General features: G+C 40.1%; 2 protein-coding genes across 5 annotated transcripts; both read right to left on the bottom strand.

Moving 5' to 3' along the window:
• Positions 1–721: 721 nt before the first annotated feature.
• On the bottom strand, positions 722–16047 carry slc1a6 (solute carrier family 1 member 6). 3 transcript variants are annotated; one of them, XM_037115708.1, is made up of 13 exons: positions 15697–16044; positions 13862–14182; positions 13656–13721; positions 6870–7136; positions 6626–6763; positions 6124–6331; positions 5548–5590; positions 5210–5338; positions 4753–4937; positions 4381–4614; positions 3874–4068; positions 3279–3413; positions 722–3007 (listed from the first exon to the last, which is right to left on the bottom strand). In XM_037115708.1, the coding sequence occupies exons 4-13, from the start codon at positions 7090–7092 to the stop codon at positions 2809–2811; spliced, it is 1689 nt and encodes a 562-aa protein (XP_036971603.1). In that variant the 5' UTR covers positions 7093–7136; positions 13656–13721; positions 13862–14182; positions 15697–16044; the 3' UTR covers positions 722–2808. The 3 variants fall into 3 exon arrangements, with proteins under 3 accessions (XP_036971603.1, XP_036971601.1, XP_036971604.1); XM_037115706.1 differs by having other exon boundaries at positions 2809–3007; positions 13862–14152; positions 15697–16047; XM_037115709.1 differs by lacking the exons at positions 13656–13721; positions 13862–14182; positions 15697–16044 and adding an exon at positions 8488–8895 and having other exon boundaries at positions 2809–3007.
• A 1468-nt stretch (positions 16048–17515) lies between these two features.
• tax1bp3 (Tax1 (human T-cell leukemia virus type I) binding protein 3) lies at positions 17516–25081 on the bottom strand. 2 transcript variants are annotated; one of them, XM_037115429.1, is made up of 4 exons: positions 24870–25081; positions 22611–22730; positions 20731–20808; positions 17516–20310 (listed from the first exon to the last, which is right to left on the bottom strand). In XM_037115429.1, exons 1-4 carry the CDS (start codon positions 24909–24911, stop codon positions 20161–20163), a joined length of 390 nt encoding a protein of 129 aa, XP_036971324.1. In that variant the 5' UTR covers positions 24912–25081; the 3' UTR covers positions 17516–20160. The 2 variants fall into 2 exon arrangements, with proteins under 2 accessions (XP_036971324.1, XP_036971325.1); XM_037115430.1 differs by lacking the exon at positions 24870–25081 and adding an exon at positions 24225–24264.
• Positions 25082–27853: the final 2772 nt, after the last annotated feature.

The following is a 27853-nucleotide window of genomic DNA, read 5'->3' as shown; positions in this document are numbered from 1 at the left end:
GAAAAGATTGTATGTCATAATAACATGAAAATATCCTGTTATAAATATTTTGTTTTAATTTATTATGATTCTTATCAAATATTATTTTTCTGACTTGTCAGCAATACCCTTCCATACCCTCAGGATAAAAATGTAATTCACTTGTTAATTGTGGTGATCCCGAACATGTTTTCAGGTACATTTTAATTTTCCAAATAGTTATGATATTTGGGTTTAATACCTCAGCTGTATGCTACTTTGTGTCAAGCGCTAATTAGCAAATGTTAACATCATAAACAAAGATGATGAGCATGGAAAACATTACACATTTTTTAAAGATATATTATGAAGGACATGTCAGCATTTTGATTGTACCCATGTCAGAATGCTTGTGTTAGCATTCAGCATGAAGCATGGCTGTGTATGCTTGTCACTTCTGTAGGGACCATCGTCAGGAACTAGGATGTCATAAGAGGTTTAAGCATGTCAAACATTGCATGACAACAGTTGCAATATTTAAACAGAAGCACACAAGATGAAGTTTCACCATTTTAGTGGTGAACTACTTATATTTAAATCAAATAGTTTTAACACAGAACACATATGGTTATTATGGTCAACAGTTTGAAACTATTGTTCTCATATTAAATGTGATTCATGTATGCTTTACGGGAGAACAGCTTCCGGACAGGAGGATATCCTCCACCAGGGGTAGCCACAAACACAATAATGAGACCCACATTTCAATTCCTGAGCCATTTACTTTTCACATTTTTCAAAAGCAGTCCATCAAAAATGTTGAGCTTTTTACTCAAATAACATCAAGCATGGAAACTAAAGTCAGACCTCTTCATGAGCATGTAACCAACACAAAGTCAGAAGAGCGTTTAGTTAAATGATACACAACTTTTCACTTTCATAATTATGCACTACACTGTCCTCTAAAACAACCAACACCAAAAAGCATAAAGCATTTGTACATTCAATTCCTCACAGCATTGACAAGCTTTCTTCACAGTACCTTTTCACAAAACAATAAAAATGAATCCATCTTTAGCTTGCAATATATCACTCCAGTCAAAATAACACAGAATTAAATACCATATTTAGTTGGTATATGAATTATAAAACAGAAAACACAATTCAAGGGTATATTGATGTCAAGCACAATGTGACCAACAATGAAATATCTTCTAATGGTCATGAAACTACATTTGTTAATACTTTATACATCAGTAATGATGTTAAAATTATATGCAAGAACAACCAAATCTGAAATTTGGAGGAAAAAAGGAAACAAATAACTCAAAAGAAACAGATTTATCATTCTCTTGTATGATATTTCCCTCACCTGTTTGATGTACAAAGAAGTGAATCAAAGAGTTTCAGACATAGTATAACTACAGTACAGTTTAAAAGCAATAGCACCAAAGAAATACAAGAAAGAATACACAAATATAATATTTATGCAAAACAACAAGGATTCTCCTCCACACCATCCTCCAGTGTTTAACAGTCAGGTACATCCAAAATTGTACAAGGACAAGAAAGCGTAAATTATATTAAGAAATATTTAAAAAAAAAAAAAAAAAAAACAGTGCAGAGATCGATGTATTTACATTCTGCTGATATGCTTGAATATTGTGTGTAGTGCTGTAGAAGCTCCGTGTCTAAGTCCTACTAGAGGTAGTCATAATGAAAATGACAAAGGCAAGTGTTTGCAAATAATATGTATCAGCTCATGCAAAAGAAATAGCCAAATTATGCAGATTTTGTTATTTGCAAGATTGGAAAATCAGATGTTTAACTCCATGTATATGAATGTTTGTTTTTCTCAACATGTTCTCAGTCCCATCTCATCCATTACAGCAGCTTGATCAGTGGCCTTAAGCTTCAAACTGTGACCCTCTACAAACCGTTCTAGTGTCAGTTTTGTATATGGTTTTACGGTCAAGTTAGCACTAACACGCTATTTGCAACCACCAGTGAGACTACAGCTTACATAGAATGATATATGACTTTTGGAATGTTATTAATGTTGTCAAATGGTAGTGGTATTGTTAGGCTTAGGCAAAAACACTGCTTGGTTAGGATTAGGCTTAAAAAATACTTGGTTCGGCTGAGGTAAGATAAAGTATGGTAGTATAAAGTAGTAGTATAAACCTTGTATGAGGTTTCGCATAAACACAATACTTGGGTTAGGAGGTAGGATTAGGTGACATATGGGTCATGAATGCTGGACCCACCTGAGCACCCCAGCTATCCCTTGTCTCAGACTTTCTTGCTCTTTATACTACTGCCTAGGGTCACTTCAACAACTGACACTGGAGGGGTAAATACAGCTTCAAGCTTTAAAGTGCAGGGTCATTGACCAGGCAGCTGCATTTGGTGTGTTGGGAGTGAGAATGGGCTGTTTTTTTCTTTAATACTTTGTATTCTAACACTGGTGACTGACTGTATGGATGATAAATTATACAAATCTGTGAAAACGCAATGAGGCTTAAGACTTTTTAAAAATTACTTTCAGCTGTCTCTGACGTGATGAGCCTCGTCTGACATTGATTTAAACAGTCATCAAACAGCAAAATGCCCCTAAATAACTGGCACAGACAGTATCAGATTGTAGGCATAGGATGTGTAACTGTTCCTAAACAGCTTGTGTGCTTATTTCCTGTAGTCAAACAACCCCGGGCCAGGCTTTGCCCCAGGGAACTGGCTGAGTTGACCAAGAACTACCATTTTCTAAGACCGTTCCTGCACTGTTGCAAGCCAACCCTCTAGCTAAAATGCTTTTGGTACACGAAGCTCTTCGGGGCATAGCACTGGTCTTCACATCGTGGTCTCACTGTTGCGGTGATTGAGTGTGTCATTTTCCTGGCAGATAAGCTGGTAGGGCTTCTCATTCTCCTCGATCACAGAGTTGCGCACCTCAGCATCCTGACTCTGCAGCTCTCTACGGGAGAGGTGCTCCACGATGCCAGCCCCAAGCGAGTCACCCAGCACGTTGGTGGTGGTACGCAAGCGGTCCCTGCGGAGACATGAGAGAGAAAGATGGAAGACAGACCAGGCAGCAGACGCGTTATCGTACATCTGCTATAAAAGCACCACCAGCCCAACATTCATGAATGTGCCTCTAAACAGAGGCGTTCTAATCTGTCACGCTGCATTATGCATCAGTAACCTTTGTAGTGGTGGGACCTCTGGGCTCTCTGAAGCTTTACAATGACATTTAGGCTGGCAGACCCACAGAACAGTACGCAGACCAATCCCTATCAAGCTGACATTTAGTAAGAACTCACAAGAACCAATCCACGGCGATGATCAGTGTTATGTCCTCGGTGGGCAGTCCCACCGATGTCAATACTATCACCATGGTAACCAGGCCAGCCTGAGGGATGCCTGCTGCTCCAATGCTGGCAGCAGTTGCCGTGATACTGCGTGGGCGGTGGGAGGGATGGAGAGGAGAGTGAAGACAGTTAATAAAGGGAAACAAACAAACTGCACATGTGCACTTCTGGTGGGAGTGATAAAAGCACATGAGGAACTATGAAATTATGTAAATCAGCTTTGAGTTGGTCACACATAATCACAAACTGCAGAAAGTTGAGCACATGTTGTCAAAGAGGATTATGCCGTGAAGTCAATCTGAGCATAATAATATATGTATACACATTGGAATGTACATATTTGAACACTTAATGAAAAGGCTGACCAGATGAATCATGGTGTAAATAAACTACCATCATATGTTGATCTTCTTCTAGAGTAAGGTGGTAATAAGATGAAGCAGAGAATACAGATTATTTTCTGAATGACAGGGCTCCGTACGTCCAGGATCTACAGTTTTTGCATACATGGTGTAAACCGGAGCTAATAAAACAAATCGAGGCTTACCTGATGGTGAGAATCTGGCCAAAATTAAGGTCCATGTCATTGACTTGCGCAATAAAGATGGCGGCCACAGCCTCATAGAGGGCGGTGCCATCCATGTTAATAGTGGCCCCCACAGGGAGGACGAAGCGTGTCACTCGTTTGTCCACGCGGTTGTTCTCCTCCAGACAGCGGAAGGTGATGGGCAGGGTGGCAGAGCTGCAGTTTAACGTTGCATAATTTCGTATCATATAGTATTGTATCATATCATAATGTATCCTGTCCTTTCACTGTCATCAAGGTTATAAACTGAGTTTGTCTGTGTATCTTTAAGTGTTATAAGCAGTATATAATTTCATTAAATCTGAATCCCCATGCTCATTATTGTTTGTATCGGAATCAACACTATAGAATCTAAAATTCAGTATATCATATTGCCTTCGTTTCATGACACATAACCTCAAACACACTGAATGGGACACAGACATTAAACAACACCAGTATCTGAGCAGGACAGAGGATGACACTTACCTGGATGAGGTTCCCAGAGCAGTGATGAGCGCCTGCAGTATGCCACCAATGAAGCTGTAAGGATTCTTCCTGGTCACCAGGAAGTAGAGCAGTGGCAGGACAAAGAGGCCATGGATGAGGAGACCCACAATGACAGAGACGGTGTACATCCCAAGCTGGCCACCCACCTCTGCCAGATTCTTCATCTCCACAATCTTTCCGGCAATCAGGAACAGGATGCCCACTGGAGCATACCTGAGAGGTGAGATGTACAAGGAAGACAGACAGACAGACACATCTGTTGGGCAACTTAAGTGACCAACTCTTACAGGAATACTTAAGTAGAAACCTAGAGTTCAGAGTTTAGGGAGTGTGAGGTATGTCTTTACTGACCAGATGATGATGGACACCAGCCTCATAATGGCTTCATTCAGGCAGTCGAAGAAGTCCCTGAGGGCCTGGCCCTTCTGCTTCATGTTGCCAATGACCAGACCGAAGCACATGGAGAAAACCACCAAACCGAGAGCGTTCACTCCGGCAGAGGAGCCGGACACAGGGACCGTCTCCTCTACTGTCTCCTGTGGAAGAAAACATGTGGAGAGGAGCATTGTGGGAACTGTTACATAAATGACTGTTGAACCGCTTCACACAAAATGTGAGATGTTGTCGAAGCACAAACGCTTAGTTGATTAATGGAGCACCAGTGAGTGGAAAGGGACAGGTTTTCTATTTCATTGTTCATTCCACTTAAATCTTTAGGCTTTCATTTAATCTTTCATTAATATGAAGTATATCAGAGCGCATCAAATCCTTGTTTTCCCCAGAGGAGATGTCTGCCTCTACCACCCACCTGTATGGTGTGCAGCACCCTGCTGAGGTTCATGTTCAGCTTGGAGTCTGTCACATTTAGAGAGTCGGTGAGGTTCAGGGTCACCGTCACATTCCTTGTGTGCACAGTCTTCTTGTACACAGTTTTATACTGCAAATGAGAGCATGAAAATCGAATCAAAAGAACACGTTAATAACTAGTGAGTTTAGATATTTGAGATTGAGTTATGAGGCAGTTTGGATGGATGATGGGTGTTGTGTTATGTGATGTTGTAACAGATGTTTTCTGTTTCTATGAGCAAAAAATAAATATCTTAAAGGAAATAATAAAATATGACTGATGGGAAACGACAGCCTCACCTGCTTGAAACAAGCCTCCACCAGATTGGGAGGAAACATGTTCCTGCGGCAAAAGGGTAAATCATTACATTTCTATTCACGCTCATATTTCTATAAGCACCGGAACATGTAATCACAGCAGGTTGTACATTTTATAACACCACTAATATGTTAATATTCATATCCAGCAATAGTAAGAGAGCAGAGTGGGTCATGCATTTGATCAGACACAATGGCTGAATGAGTTTGCAAATGTCCACGAGCACTATATCCACAGATTTATCTACATCACAGCATCCTTAAAGCTTACTACTTAAAATGTCTTCTTTCTTTTTTTTTACTTGTGTCTATTAATCCAAAGTCTGAAAAGATATGTGGGGTTTGCAGCCTTATGTAGCAGACATTGGCAGCTGCTAAGGTCAGCTAATAGACTTTTGGCGGTGGCATCATATCAGTAATCAATATGAGAGTGATACAAATCTTTTCGTCTGACTCTTTGCATTTCTCAAAATGTCAGACATTAACTAAATGTGGAAGATGCATTTGGACACACTCAAAACAGCTGTACGTTAACAACACCTGTTTCTAAGCTGTTACCTGATGAGATCCAGGAAAGCATCAGCAGTCTGAACTGGCTCTATGTTTCCACTTTTGTCCAAAGGACTGTCCCTGCTGCCTTTCCCCGGCTGGATGATCATCACGGTGACAATGCCGATGAACACTGCGATCAGGGTGGTCACCATGTAGTAGACCACTGCGCGCAAACCCATCTTACCTGACGCTTTGCTGTCCAACGAGGAAATACCTGAGACAGCAGAAACAAGCAAATTAACAAATGAATCCGCTTCAAGTTAAGATCTTGTTAGCATCTTTTAAAATGTACATTGACATACTGTAATTGTGCAGAAAACAATAAAGCACCAGGGTTTTCTGACGTTTATGATTATTTCTGGCTGAAAATGAAGCTGTCAATATTTAAAGTCGAGTAGTTAAGAATTCCCCTAACCCTAACCTCTCCCATTTTAGGGTCTAACTAATAATCTCCTGAAACATGCTGGGAGCATTAAGAGTGTGTGTGTTCTTCTGTGAAGAAGCCGACCTGTGACCAGACTGGAGACGATGAGAGGTAGCACCAGCATCCGCAGCATTCTCATCAGTAGCTCCCCAGGAAAGGCGAAGTACTTGATCTCCCTCAGGGACAGGTTGTGGGGGCGTAAAGCAAAGCCCAGGATTACACCTGAATACATTCACCCACCCACACACACACACACACACAGTACACATAGTGAAATAAAATCAGCTGACCGCAGAGACTAATGTTGAACCTCCAAAGTTTCGCTCACCTAGGGCCACAGCGGCGACAGTTAACAGGACGAACAGGTTCCTCTTGAGGAAACCTTTGACGCTGTCCCGGCTGATGGAGCTCATCCTCTCCTTCATGCTGCTGGCTCTCCTCTCCATGGCCCTGCGTAGACGCCTCTTCAAGCTTCCTCTCTCTGGCAGAGGGGGTTTGTCCGAGTCCTCGTTTAGGAAAAGACTGGCGCTGGTGGGGGGCTTCTCGTTCATAATCAGATCCAGCACCTGGTCCAGAAGGCAGGTCTCGTGGGAAACTAGGGGAAATAATTGGGCAGATATTCAGTTTTTTTTAAGTGCGTGTGATTTTTGGCAGGAACAGTAGGCTGGATGACATTTTGATGATATTGACAAACAGGCAGAAAGCATTAGCTCCCAAAAACAGATGGTGGAGAATTGTAAACAGGAGGGAAAATCACATCAGATGGACCAATACTGCTGCTGTGTGTGAAAGATTGAGGCAACTGCTTAAAACTTGCAATCAAAACTAAGCCCAGCTATGACACAATAATTAGAGTCAATTAGATTTGCTTAATATTTGGTACCAGAGTGAGGTTTCTGTCAATAGAAGCTACCCATCATTGAACTCTGGAGTTTATTTGCTTTTAAAACCTGTGTGGAAACACTTTTTTAAAGATATCCCTGTGTACTTCCTCTCTGTACAGAACGCTCATATTAGGTTACACATACCTTATCATCAGTGAAACACACGGGTGTCGTTACTTAAATATTTAGCAAGCTATTCTAACGTTAACATCAAGGCTAAGCTAATAAGCTAACCTGTCACAGAACACAACACAACTAGTACAAATATATTTATATGAATGTACAGTATACATTGTATACAAATGAAGTATGGAGTGGCAGAAAATGGAAATACTCAAGTCAAGTACACAGACACATGCAATATGTGGTATGTTATTTAGTTAACATTGTTTAATCACTAACTAAAGAAATGCCACCTTTTACTATAAAATGCAGAAGTCTGTTGGCAAAACGATAAGTAGATGAAAGAAACATTATTTCACAACAATTTGTATATGCACTGGTTGTATCAACTGAATAAAACAAATTCATAAGTATGGAAATCACCTGGTCAAATAGGTCAAATTCCTCAGTTATAACAAAGAGATGAGGGAAAATTACTCACCAGTAAAACAAGTCAATAAGTAAATGAAACATTTATCAATTCTAATCAGACCACTGCAAAAAAAATATAATTTGAGTATTTGTTATAAGATGTACCAAAATCATGAAAGTAAAAGCAGTTATCAAGATTTTGAGTAAAACTAATATTTTATAAAGACAATACACAATGAATGAATATCAAAACAGAATATTCAAAGATATCAGCCCTCCTGTTTGTCCTCTCCAACCAGCAGGGCTAATGTAACACGTGTTAAACTTTAAATTGCACTGCATGACCTTAAATATGTTTAGTTCTGGCTCCCTTATTGCACGATTGAACCTATATTAACTGCCTTTTCTGGCTTAGAGAGTCAGTAAATATGTCAGCTCTGGTTATCCTAATCTTAACTGTGGTCATGTAAATAGAATCGAGCTGAAACAACACTAAAAGTTCAAAACATTGAGCTTCAGTCGTCTTACCGTGTTTCACTCTGCTGGGCAGAACAAAGCGGTCTGTGTGCGGCACGTGGCTGCTCCTTATCTATCTAGGCTACAACGTCTCCTCTGAATCACCCTCTTCAAACAAACCCTGACGCCCGGCACTTGAAGAACAATATAGTGAACGACCAGCCTCTTCATCAGCTTGTCATTTAACGCCAATAAACTCACCCTGAGCTCCGACACCTTTACATTTGCATTCTTCCCAGAGGGATAAACACTCAATCTATTCTGTTTGCTTCATTCTCATCTATTGATTTCCCTTTGTCCATTGTTCTAAGGTTCACATTCATCTACACATCCTACATATGGATTTAAAAACCCATTGTTGAGCAGGTTGTGTGGAATGATCCTATATAATCGAAGCCCATGTTTTAGCTCGGTGTCAGATGCTGAATAATCAGCTCTCCCTCGGCACTCTTCGCACTTACTGCCTATTAGCCGTGTGTATATGTGTGTGTGTGTGTGTGTGTGTGTGTGTGTGTGTTTAACTGACGCACAAGTGGAAACACCTGATTAAAATATGTAACACAGTCACAATGTTTTCCAACAAGTCTGAAGGACTCCAGAGAGCGCCGACGATCGTGTTACACCACCGAGTGCTGAGCGGATGAGAGTGGATGGAGAGGGCTGTTTGAGTGAGACACTTCTGTTTCTGTCCAGTTCGTGCTGCTCCAATTTAACATTGAAATGGAGGACCACTCGCGACAACTAAATGTAGAGTCACACTCTGTGCGTGTTCACTGCAAATCCATGTAACAGAGAAAACAATGAAGGAACAATGAGACCATGGATGAGTGAAACCGTGAAAACATCAGCTGCTCAGCATAAAGACACCATCGCGCCTATATCCATCAGCTACCTCTGACTCGTTTAAAGTCGACAATACAATTTTAATCAAGTCAGCAGATAAAAGCAGCTTCATAATCAAGTATTTGTTGGCCTTCAGAGGCCTTTTTTGAAAGGACAGCTTAAGAGATGACAGAGAAAGGAGGGATGACATGCAGCGAATGGCCTCAGGTCGGGATATGGGATGTGCACTCTGTCTGTGGCTCCTAGAATGTAAACATGTCAATACACAAATACAATGTTGAATATTCTAGTGCCGTCTGCCCCATAGCCTCAAGGTTAAGACTGTGAAACACAGTGACACCAGTCCAGGTCCAGTCTCATTTACTGTTGTCTCTCTACTGGCAGATTTCAAATAAAACACCTAACAATTGTAAATAAAAATAAATAAATAAACGCTACCACTGTATGTTTAATAAGTCAATAGTTAAATTTGAGTACTGTTTGAACTGTCACGGTTTATGTTTTTGATTTGGTATTTCCTGTTTTATTTTGTAGATTATATCCTTATGTTTACTTTACTTTCAACTTCCTGTCACATGTAGGAGACCACATGTATTTAAGTCTGTGTTTTTCCTTTACTCTTCTTTGGGTCGTCTGTGTCTCCTCTGTTCCGGCTTAGATCTCTGTGGCTTCTGGCGTTCTCAGTTGTTTTTTTTTTACCTTCCTACCTCTGTTTGTCTCATGTTACAGACAAGATAAAAGAAATCCTGAAAATTAATTTTGTTTGAAACATGTACAGTGCTTGTGTCCCACTCCAGCTCAGTTTGATTCAAAAGAATGAATTTAGTTTCCTCAAAGCTGCCGAACAAAGTACCTGAACACATTTCCAATTTTGTACAAACAGAGCACACCACACTTTGGCAAACACACAATTATCTGATGTAACCTTAGGATAATTGACCGAGTGTAATGTGAAAATGAACAGAAACACTGCCATGTTCTTATTTCATTGGCACCTGCAGTTCTGTCGCTTTACTCTACTGCACTGTTGTATTACATTTGAGTCACTGAGTCTCATTTGAGCAGCTGTGTCAGCAGTGTTGTGCCAGAGCAGCCACCCGACTTCCAGTCTGAGGCCCCCTGACTCCAGCTCAAACTGCTCAGCTCTGGTCAGGCGGCAGGCAGCGCTCTTCTGTCTGACAACCAAAACATCCAACACTGCATTACAGACCAGGGATGAACATTTAAACAAAAAGCTAACAACAAGACCAAATGAGGGGCTATAATAAGGGTTGTTCCAATAATGCAACCAGTGTCAGAAATGCCTCCGGTACTGTCCAGAATGCTGTTTTGGGTCAGCCAGTACACAAGTCAATGGACCGATTCGATATCGCTTAATTCATTTATTAGCAGCACGCAGCTTCCAGATCACCTATATGAACCTTGACAGAATTTTTACCAGACAAGAAGCAAATATCCATAAACTTATTCCTTGTATTTAGCTCTTCCTGCTATCTTTTTTTTCTAGCTAAAAGGATTTTTTGTGAGCTTTGAACCTGGGTCTACATTTCTTGGTTCTCCTACTGAACAACGTTTAGGTATTGAAATCGGTATCAGGAATAAGACAAAATGTCATCTGAACATCTCTGTCACTAACAGTAATGTAAAGCATCAATATGTCTGAGATTGGTCATGAGATTGGAATTTTTTTTCATACAGATAACAAAAAATGTTTTATCACTGAATCCGAAACCCCTGCAGCACTTCACACTATCAAATAATACAACTTGAGCTCAGAGTGATCAGTGTTGTTGGTGGGCATGCAGCTTGTAAGGCAGAGCACATTTCACATCTCAGCTGAAGCCACTTTGGACTGACATGTTAAAAGATACGAGGACACAGGAATCTCATCTCAGGCTGTTACATACTCAATCTGTTTTAGTCTCACGTGACTGCTTATCTACACCGCTGCACAACAATAATGGCACAATAATGATACTTTAAGAACTATCAGTGGCATATGTTATCAGGTGATCTATCCCCCAGACAAATCATTTTCTTACAGATTCCATTAAAAATGTCAAAATCAGAAAAAAAATACATCTTACATAGATGTGTTAAAACCCCAAATGTCTTTCAATAGAATGGCATTTTTTTCCCTTGGTAAATTCCAATATCCATTCTTCTTCGTATAACCACAAGAAATACAGAGTTAAAAGCAGCTTTTCAGCTCTGAGAACTGGCTACTGGTCACTCACCACTCATGGTTGCGAGTCTGTGTCAAACTGTCCGATCAGAGTCAGGTAGCAGCTCTCAGCTCGTCAGCCTGAGACAGACGGTCAGGACGGTGTGCGTGAGGCTGACGGGAGGACTCGCTGCTCTGCTCTCATAAGCACACAGACATGAAAAGGCCTCTCATATGACCTGACCTTCTCACACCTCCACACACACACACACACACACACACACACACACACACACACACACACACACACACACACACACACACACGGATGCACGCCGAACGGCCAACCTTTTGCAGGTCCAAGTCCATCAAAGTCAAATCCAACCATCTAGTTTCCATTCCCCTAATCCGACACTATACACAACAGATCCACCTCTCTGATGACAGAAACCTGCTTATGTGACCACATTTTGCACAACGTGACACGTTAATGTACACAACACAACATCCATACCAAAATTTTCACTCACTCATCGTAAAAGGCACTGCTTTAGTTATATGTCATCTGAACAGTAGCTGCAGGATTCAGTGTCCCTGGAGCTTGAGCCACCTGGGGGACTGAAGGTCGATTCATAGCCGTGCGTTAAAGGGTGAAGCTACTGAAATGGCTAAACCAAAAACTATGCACTCGCCAAGGGATATACTCGCTTTTTAACCTTGCTTTCAAAAAGACAACAGAGTGCATCGTGGATGTTCCGTTTCTTACTGGAGGATACCACTAGGGGGCACACCAGAGGACTCTGGATCTCCACAGAGCCTCCAGATTTGCATAATGCAAACAAGGGACATGGCGACATGGAGGTTGCTGAAGTCACTGCAGAAAAAGTGGCAGTGCACGCCATGACGATGGTGAGTATGTTTCTCTCGTTCTGCCCATGTAACAAACTGACTAACTATTTTCAAGATGTTTACCAAACAACAGACACACGTTTCAGCAGAATGTCACCATTTGCATTCTAGCAACAGGAGTCTGCTACCATATTGCCCCTACCATTCATGTGAGTATTGCATCCAAACGGGGGCAGGATTCACAAGGCAGTCCTCATGCACTTTCAATTCTTGATATATGGACATAAAAAGCTGACAGCAACAAGGTAACTCATACCTTACATAGACCAATACAATCAGGAATCAACTGTATCAACAGGAAGACAAACACATGAACACAGCAAAAAACAGTACACAAACACACAAGTTCGAGCCACAGCAGGTGGCTTTGGAGATACCACCAATGAGACGCAACAACCTTGATTGGCTGCTTGTCTTTTCCCCGACAAGGTCCTGATGATCCTTTTGAGTAACTCATGTCAAGCAGAGCCATCGCCGCTGCAAACCCTCTGCTCACCATCGCATCCTCCCGTCACAGTGAAGGAAGTAACAAAAAACACAGCAACAAAGACTAACCGCAGTGAAACAGTTCCTCACAAGATCTCACAAGATTCAGTCTTCTAGGGTTGTGATGGTGTCATGAACCGGAGACATCCTACACTGAACTACAAATCAAAACCTTCACTCTATGGTGGGTCTTTGTTTCCATGTTACACCTCCATTGTTTCCTATTTTACTCACCTATGATCAAGAAAAAAACAAAAACACAGAGATGACTCGGGGACAGAGAATTCAACAGTTGTCTACTACAGCAATCCAGACTGTCCATTGTTTAATCATGAACAATCTGTAAAACTCCTCTAAACTGGATTCCCAGTTCTCTTTGATCTAATTTTACCAAGCCACTGATAATCCAAAAATGACAATGACATACAGTGGAGAAACTATGGCAACGCATCACTCTGGAAATGAACTAATCTCCTCAGACAAGTGAAAGTAGAGTAGCAACAGGTTAAAATATGTAAAGGGTATGTAAAGTGGAAATTGAAAGAGAGCTACAAAATTGCTGGACTGTGCCTTTAATTTGTAGTGAGTTTAACACTTGTCACTCTCAGACTAACGCCGACACCGGGTCAGAGAACCTCACCGGTACTGGCTGAAGTCAACCCACTGAACTGATTCCAAATGGTTAACTGTAATTTTTTTTCTCACAGTGTTTTTCTCGGGGGTAGATGAACAGACTGAAAGTTGCTGCAGTGGAATCAGAGAAGATAAAGTCAGATACCCTGTTTCAAGCCGTCATGAGGAGACAGATCCCTCCGTCTTCAACTGCTTGTCCTCCCTGAAGACGCTGCAACAAAAAACAAAACCAAAAAAAACAACAGAACATTTGGGGATTAAAACTTCGCCGGCATCCAGACAAGTTCCACGCAACCCGTGTCCAGAAAGTGACTTTTAAGACAAAACGACAACAAATCCAATGTTACGCACCTTCTGTCAGCCTGCCCAAGACGCTCCTCACACCTCATGTGGATCTCTCTCTCCCTCTCTCTTTCTCTGTCTGCACCACGCAGCCGATAATGAACTACTGTTGCCCACACACAGTATCTCCGCTCATCATCACCATCATCATCATCATCATCACCATCATCTTCACCGTTATCGCCTGTTTTTTTGATTGTTTTTTTTTTTTTTTTTTTTTTTTTTTTTTTATTTCACCACCGAGCGGCTGATTGTTGGTTGTTGCGCGGAGCCTCCGGCGGAGAGGAGCGCCTGGGAGGTCTGCGTGGGAGGAGGAGAGGTGAAAGGATCCTTCAGGAGAGAAATACATTAATAGAGATTTTAAAACCACCTGCTGCCTGGCCACAACAACGAAGCGGATACACAACTTCCCATATGAGTTTTATGAGTTTTATTATATTTTTTTTTATATAACCTATAATAAGATGAAGAAATAGCCACTTTATGATGAGCTGGTTTATATTTCACACATGTGTGCTTGGTAAACACTGGGTTCGGGTCCTGGGGGAGTTGGCAGCATCGTCTCTACTACAGTGCATCCGCACACAGCTCCGAGCCACCCTGGGGAGCCGTGTGCTTGTAACCCTTTGGCACCCAGCTGCCCAGCTTTTCCACTCTCGCACCCACTCACTCGCGTTCACGTTCACACAAGTTTGCATTGATATGCATGAAGCCCTCCACGCACCGGTGCATCATCATCATGTGTGAGTTTTATTACGCCAAGTGTAAAATTACAGGGAGAACACAAAAGCAGCAACACAATTACTCGTACATGATTATATGTACACTTAATCAATTCAGCATAATTATTTAATCCTTCTGCAAGCTTTTGGAAATTAATTTTTTAGTTTTGACAGATTTTTATAGAACAGACGCAAGATACGTGCTTGAATTTCCTCTCAAGTTTCTTCAAATTCAAACAAGAAATCTGTGATACAACTGTGCCACTGCTTATTCCAACAGACTCCTAGGTGAAAGTTAAAGGTTAAGTGCGAAAAATGAAAATTCAGTCATTCACCAGGCTGCTCACCCGCATGCTGATGTAGAGTGAACTGAAGTTTCGTCGTATGAAAAACATTTCTGGAGCTTCACAGCAGAAAACAACGTGGCAGCATTCTCCTAAACAGCTGAATGTGACGAGGACTTGTTTTAGATGAACGAGCTTTTCAATTGTTCAGTATGTTTTAAAACAAGTCACTGTCTTCTTCAGGTGTTTAAGAGAAAGAGGATGCTGCTGCACTGTTTTTCTGCGAAGCCCCAGACATGTTTTGTGGACTGGGAAACTTCCCCTGAACTCCTACTGGCACAACGATGGGTAGACAATGAGTTTTCATTTTTGAGTGAATTTATCCTTTAAGCTTCTACAAATTCTTCAAACACAAAAAATTTGCACCTCTCCTTTCCAAAGCTTCATAGGGAGTTCAATCTTGAACCTTGAAAACAGGAGTTGTACTGAAACACACCGTGAGATTCCATTTCGCAACTGTGGCTGAACTACCTGCCAAAGCCTGATGTCTCCTCGAGCAGACGATGTGTTCAGGTGTCATAGCTTTTCTTTTGTCTGAGTGCTTTTCCTCCATATTGGCTTAAAAGAAACCTTTATAAATTCAGTTTTGCTGTAGTTTATATGATGACTTTGAAAGCACCAGAGGAGCTATATGACTTGGGATGAGACTGCTGTGCCATGATGGACAAGAAGTCAGCTACACTAAACCCATCACATGAAGATAATTTAAATTGTATATTTTGCATGATTCCATACCAAACATATCTTTGGAAATAAAGCTCTGTGAGTTTGAACTCACCACACAGCATATGTTTGTAAAGATGGAGCCTGCAATGGGGTCAGCAGAATAAGATGTTAACGACCCTTCTTCCTTTTATTAGAATAACCCAGAGAGCCCCTCGACGTGCCCGGACGCCGTCTCTTCTCGAACATGCGGATGAATGTGCGGCTTTGGACCTCCCTCTGGTTCCAGTGTGGCGGAGGACCAAAGTGATAGCAGCAGATTGCATCGCCATGGCAACACAATTATCCTGCCATAACGTGGGAGGCAAGGATCATGTATGATCCACGGTTGGCTAGCGTAATTATTCACCCGCCTGCAGGAAGGAACATTTATCTCCTCTGTGTTATCTTTTAAGCATGAAGGAATTCTCTTGGTGCAACATGTCAACTATTTTGCTGAGTTTTTAAATGAGTTTCCTGAATACACTTCAATAGATTCAGCTCAAACCACTTCAGTCCATTTGGGGAGCATGACAACAAAAGTATGAGGAGTAACCATTATTTGTGAATGCTGATTAAATCATAACACACGGTACCTGCTGCTGTAATGAATTTGGGTGGTCATTTCTCCCACTTATAGCTGTCCATTAGTTACCAAGCAACATGCAACGTGTCAGTGTTGAGGTATTGGTGAGAGCAAACTCACATCGTGAGTCTGAGCGCTGAGTTGAGATGTTTGTGCAACCCCTTTATTGTCTCACGACATGGGATAATAGTATTATGATGCAAAGGCAAGTGGAATGGAGCATGCTTCCTTCTGTGCCTGGAACAAAAATAACAGCCGCGCGCGCGCGCGCACACACACACACACACACACACACACACACACACACACACACACACACACGGGTTGCTCATCAATTATTTCTCAAAGGGGGGATATTAGCTCAGCGTTGCCCTAAATCGACACTCTGCCATGAGGTGACACAGGTTTTATTTTAAGACATTACACAGCACCTTGTCCCCTTGGTCCTCAGAAAACAAACGTTTCCTCAGTAGCACTTTACATTATTTACCGCCTGCCATCATGAAGCTGATCCCTAACTTGGTCAGTGCAATATGAAACTTTAGTTGGTTTCATATAAACAAAGATTATGAGTTCTACATCCAAATTCATAGGAAATAAAATGGAGGAAAACCCAAATGAAAATCAACTGGTGACATGCAACAAAAACAAGCTTTTCTCACATGCTTTTTAAAGGCTTGAGTCACTATTTGTTAATCCTTTTTTTTTTCTCATTTCACTGCCCTGTGGTCTCCAGCTCAAAGGCAGGTGATTGGTTCCAGGCTCACATATTTAAGAGATGAAAGTAGAGAAAGCTCTGGGTGTCAAAATGCCTTGGTAAACACAGAAAGGTCAGGGAATAGATTCTTTGCTCTGAAATGTCAGCTGATTTCTTTATAACAGGTGACATGAAGCTATCTGAAGGGCCTGTAAGAACAAAAAAGGTTTACAGTGTGGAGAAGACGGGGTGAAAAAAACGGATTGTTGCTTCATCAATAAATGGTAGACGCATATTTCATTTTTAGGTCGTTTTATTTCTGAGAAACATTCACATTGCAAACTGTGTACAATCAAATGCAAAACATCTGTGCTCTGCTGTAAGTTTACAAAATCTGGAGGTGGACAAACATGATTCAAAAAGAAGATACAGCAAGTGTGATTTGTCTTTTCTAAATGTACCAGTGCATTAAAATGCAGTGAAGCAGTGGTTCCCATCCCCTTGTAGTCCTAAAAGAAATTATATATATATATATATATATATATATATATATATATATATATATATATATATATATATATATATATATATATATATATATATATATATATATATATATATATATATATATATATATATTTCTATTTGGTGGCTTGTATACTGACCTGAGCAAAATGGGCTTTCCTTGTTGACAATAAAGAAAATCCAATACTCCCTGTGCACCTTAGAAGTAGGTAAAGATGTGCACAAAATCCAGGCTTTAGCTATTTCTCAAATGTTCACCGTCCTTCTGCAAAATACTAGATACTTTCACCTTGTGAGGCCTCCAAAAAGCCTTTACATGAAATTATCTTAGAAGAAAAACAAAAAACAGCTCTCGGACTGAGCTGTAATTGGGGGTCATAAAATAGATAGCTTCATTTTAAAGTCAAAAGGTTTGGGAACCAGTGCTGGAAAGTATACCAAAATGTTTTATTTTTTAAAAAGTGTAAATTTGACAACACAGATTTAACATTCTGACATATTAGAATACACTATGAGACTTCTTTTAGGCAGACTGTACCTTTAACATTTATTAATTGTTCTGCCAGCATAATGCTGACTCCTAACTGCTTTGTTACTCTGTATTTACCTCTCTTTTTCATATTTCACTGTGGAATGAAAACTTACATTATTGGGTTAGATGTTGATAATAAACAAATCAAATGGTCCTGTTAAAGGTGCACTATGCAGAATTGGGGAGGAAATTTTAATCTGAAGAGGTCTTCTGTGACTGATTTTTCCTTAAGCCTAAGCAAACTAAATAAACAATCTGTCTTTGTTTTTATGACTGAATAAACAAACTGACCTTAAAGGACAACAACAGTTTTTCTTTGTTTTTATTTGGCGGACCCTGCCACCTTTCTAGCTTTAAACAGTGTTCTGGGGACCTTACTTTCCCCTTAATTTCCAGGTTGTTTATTCAGCTAGGGAAAATATCGAATTATCTCCCAATTAATATTGCAAATATCAAAAGGTTGAATTTTGTCCCCAAAACTACATGGTGCACCTTTAAACACACAGAAAACATATTATGATATACATCCCGAGCATAACAATAAAAGAGCCAACAAGATCATCCAGAGACACAAGATTAGTATTGTAATATCACTTTCAGTCCTCTAAGATTTCAAAGCCAAATTATTTTTTAAAGTTAATACTAAATCACTCATCTGCAATGTTACCCAGTATGTACTGTATAACAGACAGTAAATCACTGTTGCGTCACAAAAACCATAGTGGAATGGCAAATTGTAAAATACAAACAAATCAAATCAAACATAAGCTCAGTGGTATTAAGTATTGATTTAAGGCAGTTTTGCACATTCCTGTCAAACAACATTCACTCAGTTGCTACTCTGACTTTTGGTCATTGACAATAAACATCTTTAAAACATTGTCCAGGTTGACACAATCTGAAAGTAGCTGATTCCAGTGTGACACTAATGGGGTTACTTGCATGAAACCTGCAAATGATCAACTTTTTGCAAACTGATAAAGATGATAGCCATGATCCAAAAGTAGGTCTGTCTGTATGAGTCATACTGTAATTAGTGTTACTTGGAGGAAAATATGCATTTTGTTACGCAGACAGAGAGAGAAATGTTAATTTCCCATGTGCAATAGGCATCAGTGAAAAGAAAGATAAATAGAACAGAGACGCATCAGTAAAGGAATAATTAGTGAAAAACATTAGTATGCATTAAATCATTGAGAATACAGGTATTTCGTTTGTTGTACAGTCATTGTACAGTATACTGTACCATCGTAAAAAAAGAGATTACAAACATTACTGTACATATTTTGATCATTTTACAGTGCCTTGGCTTTTACTTTGGTATTTGATGCTGTAATCTTGACAGGACTGACAAAAAACATTGTTTTCATTTATTCAAAGATTAAGAGATTAAACTATGATATTTAATGGCACAATAAAGAGCAATGAACAGTCGTGATGTATCTCAACCATCAGGAACACCTTTGGTAAGCTTAAGGAAAAATGAATCTGAGATGATTTTGAACAAGATGTCATAAACATTGGAAAGAATACGAGGATTGCTCCCCTAAACTATTGAAACTATTGTTGAAGGACTGAGAACATTTGGCAAATATCTTCTATGTGGAAATGAATTGCTGTGATATATCATATAGTATTGATGAAGACAAATTTGCAAGTTCTATTTAATAAAAAGTCTTCCAGTCTACTGTCAAAGATTGAAACAAGCAACAGTAGCTTTTGTGAATATCGGCATAAACCGTTCATCTTTCATAAACCTTAATATTACCTTTTATACATCAACATTTTGAATTGGCAAAAGGGTTTACGCCATGTAAGTCAAAAAGGTTCACATGAGATTTGGAACACGTTTCTTAGATTGAATGTATTTGATTAAGTTTAGGATTGCTACATATTTTAAAAACTGCAGGTAAATAAGCTACAAAGATTTATGACAAATTAAGTAGCTTTGAGATGAGTCTGAGTGTGTGTGGAGAGAAAGAGCACCATCTCTTTGTCCAATGACTGAAAGAGTAAAACTTGACTTAACAAGATTTGGGCATCTGCAAACGTCAGCTTATCATTAAACAATCTGACGAGTTCTGTCTAATATTTTTACACTGAAGTTGTTCAATGTTCAGAAGGCCACCATCATCTGAATGTATGAGTGTTCAGTCCTTGAATATTGCACTAGTCTGTGGTCATAAGTAGCGTCACTGTGTTACTGTCTGGGGTAAGTGCCCATAGAATTTTTGACAGCATCCTCCAGTGACTTTCTGGTTACCAGTAGCCGGACAGTGTCCTCATTCTTCTTGGTTAGTGTTTTACGAGCCTGGTCGTGGGTCACCATGGTCATGTCCCAGCCATTCACCTGAGGGAAGAGGAAAAGTCTGAGCTTTTGTCTGAGATAAGTGTCTTCATAATATTCTGAGGCTATATCGAGATACACAACCTATATCTCTACATTCTGAAATCACATTAAAAGCACTTCATAAATGCTTGGGTTGGGTGATATGACTGACCAAATGCCTGAACAGCAATATTGCAACTAAAATTACTACTGGTTATTGGAAAAGACAACACTAATGCCATATAATAATAACAAAATCCAAGAACATATCTTGTCTCTTATCATGATACTGATATAATTCCAATATGTCAGCAGCCCTAACACCGACTGAGCAGTAGTAAGGTTAATAAGGAGTAGATGAGTACAGCTCATGTCTGACTCCCCAGTGTACTCATGGTGCCATCTTGTGGATCTTGAATGAAATGCCGTTTCACTACACACCTGCATTATTTTGTCTCCCATTCTCAAGCCTGCTTCATGTGCTGGTCCTCCTGGTGTTATCCTGGTCACGTAGATGCCCTTAAGACAACAAACACATTCATAACCAATACAAACAATGCAAAAACTTCAAACTAATTAACAGGTGGGAAATGGCAGTTGAAAAATATGACATAGTAACATTCAACAAATAAGAATAGATAAGACATAAGAGATACTGCATTCTTTCCCTGTAGGAATGTTACTATTCATTTCATTCATATTTTTTTATTACCTTACAAAATGGCATTAAAACATGTATACATAACTTGATGTTTCGCTGCATCTAGGAATCTTATACTAAAGAGTAACATTCATGATGACAGTAATACAAGGTGGCCTCTAATATCCAGCACACAAACTAACAATAACTTCAGAAACAGGACTGCAACTTACCATTATTTTGATAAATGAGGCAATTCATTTATTGTTTAAAAGATTTCTACAATCATTTTGTTGAAACCAGAAAGCAAAAAAAACCGGCAAAAAACAGAAAATTCTCAGACATGAGACACTGGAACCAACACATTTTTGACATATTTGCTTGACAAATGACTTAAACGATCAACTAGCACTGATTAAAAATGTCTCAGCCCATGCAGAACATATAGTTACAAAAAAAAATAAAACAGAAGCCCAATGTTCTTTTAAGGATAAGTGGCATAAATGACATAAGAGCACCTGCACAGCTCTATGGGAAAGCTCCAATAATGTGCATAATATGTAAAGAGAAGCCAGGAAGGCCAGAAGTTAGTGCATAATATCTAAACCTGAGGAAGTTATCATTATTCCCTACTTGGTATCTGTGCCTAGAATCTGTTGGCACATACATTACCATCTCTTCAGGTCACACTTCATATTCAGCAGGTAAGATACAACTGTGTAAACCTGCAGTATTCCTGTCTATGACATCATTGAGCAAGTCTGGTTTGTTCCCTCCTGAGGCTGCAGTTGATGTGTTCAGGCCTGTCTTGCACTCATACAGAAGTTCTCTAGTACAACTATACTTCCTCAGAACAGGGATGTGATTAGGACTGAGTTCTACCACATCATAAATACACTGGTAGCTTTGTGTGACTAAAAGATCCATCAAGGCTCAGTACCAGGACCACTTCTGTTTTCACTATACACTAGACCACTTGGCTCTGCAATCAAATCACATGGATTCTCTTACCACAGACGACACCCAACTGCCCCCTCATCCTCCTCCATCGCCCACGTTTCAACTCACATCTTGGAATGTCTTGCAGACATCTCCGCTTGGACAACTGTGCACCAGACATTGCCTTCATTAACTGCGAGGAATCTGGGCATAATCCTCACTGAAGGACTATCCTGCACCCTCCTCACAAAGGATGTAACGCAAGTCCTAGTCCATGCACTGGTCATTCCCTGCCTAGATTACTACAACTCGCTCTTGGCTGGACTCCCAGCCTCTGCGACAAATCCACAGCAGTGTATCCAGCGCGCTGCAGCGCGCCTTGTTTTCAAGTGACCCCCCTCCTCTGGGACCTCTAATTTCTTCATATTACAGCCTGCATCCAATTCAAGATGATGGAACTGGCCCTCACTGCCGTTGTTCTGGCGCCTTGAACTGTTGACCAATGTCAGGACAGCAGAGTCACTCACCACCTTCCGCAAAAGACTCAAGACTCAGATGTTAGGACTTCACCTCGACCCAGCAGTTCTATTTGTTTTTCCAATAACGGAGCACAAATATCAATAATTTGTTGATACAGAAACAAATACTACTTTTGTCCCTCTCACTTGTACCATTTGCTGTAAAATTTGCACTGCATACAGACCTGATGTATTCACACACATACTCACACACTGAGACTTACTTTGTCAGTCTTGTCCCCAGAGAAGGGGTTCTGTCCAGGGTCCTGGTCTATCCCTCCTCCGATGCTGAAGCCCAGGATCAGATTATCTCCCTGTCGCAACTTATGGATCTCAATTCGTTGCTGTTACACAGGAAGAAAAAAGAAGATGAAATCAGATACATATTCATAGGGAATTACCCAACCTATTTAAAATACTGCCAAAAAATGCACTCAATATTTGTTTAAATCAACGACTGTTATATACAGACAAGTCCCTCATTGAGAGAACAGTGGACACTGGATACTGGCAGTGCTTTCATGTGTCAGAAATCTGAACCGCTGGTCATAACTGTGTCAATATTGTCTGTACATCACTGCCGCTGACAAGTTCCTGTACATTTCTGTTCTTGTTCATTAACCTCTTAACTGTATGAGAGGAACACTTGTTATTGTTAGATGGAATAGTCCAACTTATCACTCCCAAAACTCTTCGGTAGCTCCTAAATAGCTCAAGACCAGGTATGTTTTTCAGGTACAACTGTCATTCTGGATGTTCTTATATTCTAGCTATTTTTAATCAACTGTCAACATGAGCTGCTTGGGTTTATTTAACATGAGCAAGCACACTCATTTACATTACAGATCCAGTGTGTAAGCCATAATGAAGTGAAACAGTATAGTTTTAAAAGTTTGATTTTTACTGTCAGTGGAATTCAGCTTGCAATCAATTTGAAAACAGGGAACTGACTGCATACAGCATTCATCCACCACAGACAATTTTCAGCATGCAACAAATGGTGGATTTAGAAGCTGCCCCCTCATATTTGAAGTCTCCACTGAAACAGAGGCTTCATTAGTGCAGCCCTGCCCTTGACACTGACAAGCAGCTGCAGGCTCACTAACCAGATGGATGGATGACTCTGACAGTATGACCCTTCACAGCACTCCTCAACACAAAGGCTGCCTATGTGTGTGGTGATGAATAACCAGACATTCTCTGAGTGTTGTGTCTGATACAATGAAGTCTAAGGATGTCCGAGTCTTTGATAATAGTGAGTAAGAGTATGTCAGTCAGTCAGGACTTGCAGGCATTACAACACATTTCTCTCTCCCAGAAAACAAGAGTAATAGGCCTGACTGTTAAAACAAAAACATCAAACCATCAACAGGAGACCATTGTATGCAAATAGGCACATTTCTTGGACTGTTAGTTCTATGACAATTCAATATCGTGATAAATTCATGATAAACACATTTAAAGGTGCACTATATAGTTTTGGGGGAGACATTTTAATCATAAGCGAAAGATCTTCATTGACAGTTTTTTTTATGCCTAAACAAACTACATAAACAGACTCTTTGTTTTCATGACTAATATACTACTATACAACTTTGTATATATTTGGCAGACCCTGCCACCTTTCTATCTTCAAAGAGTTCTAGTGTTCTGGGGTCCATATTTTCTTCTGAGGATTGTTTGTTAATTCAGATGAGGAGAAGATAAAAAATGTGTATCATTACTACCTCATTATTATTATAAATGTAACAATTATGAGATTGAATTTCTTGTCCAAAATAACATAGTGCCACTTTAAAGGGCCTCTTAATGCTAGTGGATGCCACACTATGACATACAGAGAGGTTAACCTCCATGCTTCTTTAACGCTTCTCCGATCCCCACCCTTCACATGTGACATCTCTGCAACTCTGGCCTGGGAGAAAAAAAAATCAGAGCTATCTCAGCAAATATCTAATCACCTCATTATCATAAGTATGTGTCTGCACAGTTTGAAGGCAGCGTAGAAACAATAAAATACAGTTGTAGTTTAAATTCCCTAACTTTGTGTGAGTCACACCGATGGTGACGCCCATCTGTAAGAGTGGTTAGCTATCGAGTCATTCAACTATAGCTAAGCTTTAGTCAACAACTAAAAGTTAGCTATAGTTTGTGTCCCATGTTGGTGTCCCAGTTCCTGGTGCGGCGGTTTGTCGAGGTTTCTTTTGATTAAACTGACCAATTGTGACTTGTTTTTCAACGTGGAGATTACGTGGCTGCCGACGAGGCTAGTCTCTTCCACAGGCTAACGTTTTACTTCAGCTAAACAAAAGAAAGTGGCTGATGGTACAGTTTATACAAGAGGTAACGTTAGCAGACGCTATTAAGAGCACCACAGCTAACTAGTTGTTTCGGAGTTTAGTGCTGATGCTGTTTTACGTTAACGTCGGACCCGGAGGCTAAACAATAGAGTCCCGTTGAATGGAAATTGCTCTCAAACTTACTACAATGGCAGTCACCGGCTGTCCTGGGGTGTAAGTTGACATGGTGTCGCTGAGAGGTTTAGGCTATAAAAAACAAAAAACAAAAACAAGACAAAACAACCGCAGAAACGCACAAGAACCGTCCAAGTCTCAGAAAAGAGGTGTCGACAGCGGGACAACTTCCTCGATCAGCAGGCTGATCCCATGGATGGAAACCAACGGCTGCCAGAATGACGTCATTTCGCCTGCTAGTTTATCAGCTCTGCGCGTTTTGCAGCGAGGGGCAGCCAGGGGGGGCGGTGTTTAACGGTTGGCCGTCGTCCCACTCCGGTGTATAGTTGGGGGGCATAAATAGGTCATTTCACGCAAATTCATCTAAAAGCGCCAAATTTGGCACAGATATAGCTCAGGTCATACTGAAATGATTTAGCTTGGGCGCCGGAGCAAGTGACTCTTGGGGCAAAGATATTCCAGGGTATAATTGGCCGTTTTTGACTACTTTTGATTTTACCATTATATATTTCACCTTAAACTATTTACCTTGCCTTGTTTGGTGTACTTCTGTGGTACTTTCACCACAACCTCACATGTGTGACAGTACAGTTATTTTTTTACTTTGACATACTGTATTAATACAATGGACCTAAAATCACAAAAACACATAAAATCCGAGTAGGAAAAAGTTAGATTTTTTACTGTGAAAACCACAAATATTTTTAACGTACCATTATTCTTTATAATGTAAATATAAATTGTTGTTTGCTAAATTTGTGCATAAGTGTTTGAAATTTACAAAGTTATATGTAACTATTTACATTTAAATGCAGGCAATGCCTCAGGCTCAAGCATTGCCTGTTCCACATTCAGCAGTCTCCTCCTTGCTTTATAACTCAGTCAATCTTTTCTACATACGGCATTTGAGTGTGAATAAAATAAAGCAGAGGAAGCTGAGCTAGTGTTGCCAGTACTTACAAAGTTGTTGACTCTAAAACTCTCAGAAACAACTCACGAATTGTCCAGTTTAAGATTCTTACATAAAACTGTTTCTCCGTAGCAGACATTTAGTTTAGTTGTTAGACAAATATACAGTCACTGAGCTTTGCACAACATCAAAATATCTGAAATAGTGAAACAAATTCAGGATGAATGTTCAGAAATTGTGTAACGTTACATCAGAAAAATGTTTCTATTGTTTTGCTTTACATCCATTTTCACTTTGAGATCACACAGCTTTAATTATTATAAAGATCTTGTAAACCAAAAAGCCATATAGACTTATTGGATCACTACCTCTGTGGAGAACTTTATTACTGAACCTCTTTGTCCTAAGACGACATCGTGACGACATAAAGGAGGACACGACCATCCTCAGGATGCTTGTATGCCCGAACACTTGTATGAAGTCTGTTTTAACACAGTTAGGTCTCAGTATCATCATCTGGGCTCATGTTCTATTTATTTCAATACTGGACCACTTCAGACAGTCACACGACATCCTGAGACATCACAGTGATGCTTCTCGTATTTTTGCTAACAAAGGAAGCAGAATATTGCAGGCAACCAGTTCCTCACTGAACAGTATGACAGGATGTTAAGGTCTTATATTCCTCAAAACATTTCTTTTCAGCTATATGTTGATGTTTACAACCAGCTATCGAGCAATCTTGCTCGTATCAAAAACACCAAAAGTCTTATTGCCAAAATGTTACATTGTGAGCGACAGGTGATTCTGAATGAACTGATGTGGATTGGGAACGATGAAGGAACGACAGCAAGTTAAGAAAACTGTTACTGTTTGTTCTCTCCCAGACATTTAGGCTGGAATTGAACATGGCAGCTTCTGATGGTCGGTGGTGCTCTTGTGTTTGTAGTCTATACAGCCCAGAGTGTCTGTTTGCGAGCAGCACAACATGTACTACTGATCTGACAGAAAACATTTGACAATACCAGGTCTGTAAAATATGTTTGACTCATTTAATGCCTCATCACAGATGGACAGAAACCAAAGCAGTCTATTTTGTCTCACATCCTGAGGACAGAAGCTACGTCAGCTGTTAGCTTTTGGTTATTTTAGTCATTTTCAGTATTCTTTGAGCTCTGAGCAGACACCTCATCTCTCCACTGTCACTGTTGATCAGATATATCAGCCATGTTTGATCCCCCTGGTAAAGTACAGGTGAAAGACACTCACACTTTCCCTTCAGGCTCCTGTGGCGGCACCTCTCCATTGTTTGGCTAGTCTTGTTCGTCTTGGTGATTCGTCCTGTCAACCGTCCATCACCTGCAAGATGAGAGAGAAGAGCAGTGGTAGTTTCACGTCTCTTTGTGCTGGTTTTGTGTGTATTTATGAGGGGTTTTTTTGTGAATTTGTGGAGGTTTGTGTACATTTGTGGAAGTTTTGTGTGTCATTTCATTGTTAAGATTTTGAGTCTCTTTGTAGAGATTTGGTGTGTATTTGTGGAAGTTTTGTGTGAATTTATGAAGTTTTGTGGAGTTTTTGAGTGTATTTATGGTTATTTTGTGTGGCACTGTGAAGATTTTTAGTCTTTTTTGTGGAGGTTTTGAGTGTATTTGTGGAAGTTTTGTGTGTAATTCCATTGTAAAGATTTTGAGTCTTTTGGTAGAGATTGTGTATGTATTTGTGGAGGGTTTTTTGTGACATTGTGGAGGTTTTGTGTATATTTGGGGAAGTTTTTTGTGAATTTGTTAAGTTTTGTGGAGTGTATTTATGGTTATTTTGTGTGTCATTGTGAAGATTTTGAGTCTCTTTGTGGAGATTATGTATGTCAATGCGGAGGTTTTTTGTGACATTGTGGAGGTTTTGTGTATATTTAGGGAAGTTTTTTGTGAATTTGTTAAGTTTTCTGGAGTGTATTTAGCTAACTGTAGTTAGCTAACATGCAAACCTGTCTGTAAAAACACGACGATTAAATGACTCAGACGTCTTTCTAAGATCGTTCTAGTGTCAGTACCCGGTTCATGTGTCCTTACCCCTTAATAAATGC

Source organism: Acanthopagrus latus, chromosome 11, assembly GCF_904848185.1.
Source record: "Acanthopagrus latus isolate v.2019 chromosome 11, fAcaLat1.1, whole genome shotgun sequence".
NCBI lineage: Eukaryota > Metazoa > Chordata > Actinopteri > Spariformes > Sparidae > Acanthopagrus > Acanthopagrus latus.
The sequence above is the reverse complement of the archived record's forward strand: the minus strand, read 5'-3'. Positions and strand labels throughout refer to the sequence as shown.

Excerpts from the sequence above, each read along its gene's own strand:
- slc1a6 (XM_037115706.1), bottom strand. The coding sequence starts at position 7,092 with ATGAACGAGAAGCCCCCCACCAGCGCCAGTCTTTTCCTAAACGAGGAC. Across the intron at positions 5,591-6,123 it reads GCTTTCCTGGATCTCATCAG|GAACATGTTTCCTCCCAATC; the intron begins GTAACAGCTTAG and ends CTTTTGCCGCAG. Across the intron at positions 3,414-3,873 it reads GGCCAGATTCTCACCATCAG|TATCACGGCAACTGCTGCCA; the intron begins GTAAGCCTCGAT and ends CCGCCCACGCAG.
- tax1bp3 (XM_037115429.1), bottom strand. The coding sequence starts at position 24,911 with ATGTCAACTTACACCCCAGGACAGCCGGTGACTGCCATTGTA. Across the intron at positions 22,731-24,869 it reads AGCCGGTGACTGCCATTGTA|CAACGAATTGAGATCCATAA; the intron begins GTAAGTTTGAGA and ends CCTGTGTAACAG. Across the intron at positions 20,311-20,730 it reads TGGGAGACAAAATAATGCAG|GTGAATGGCTGGGACATGAC; the intron begins GTGTGTAGTGAA and ends CTCTTCCCTCAG.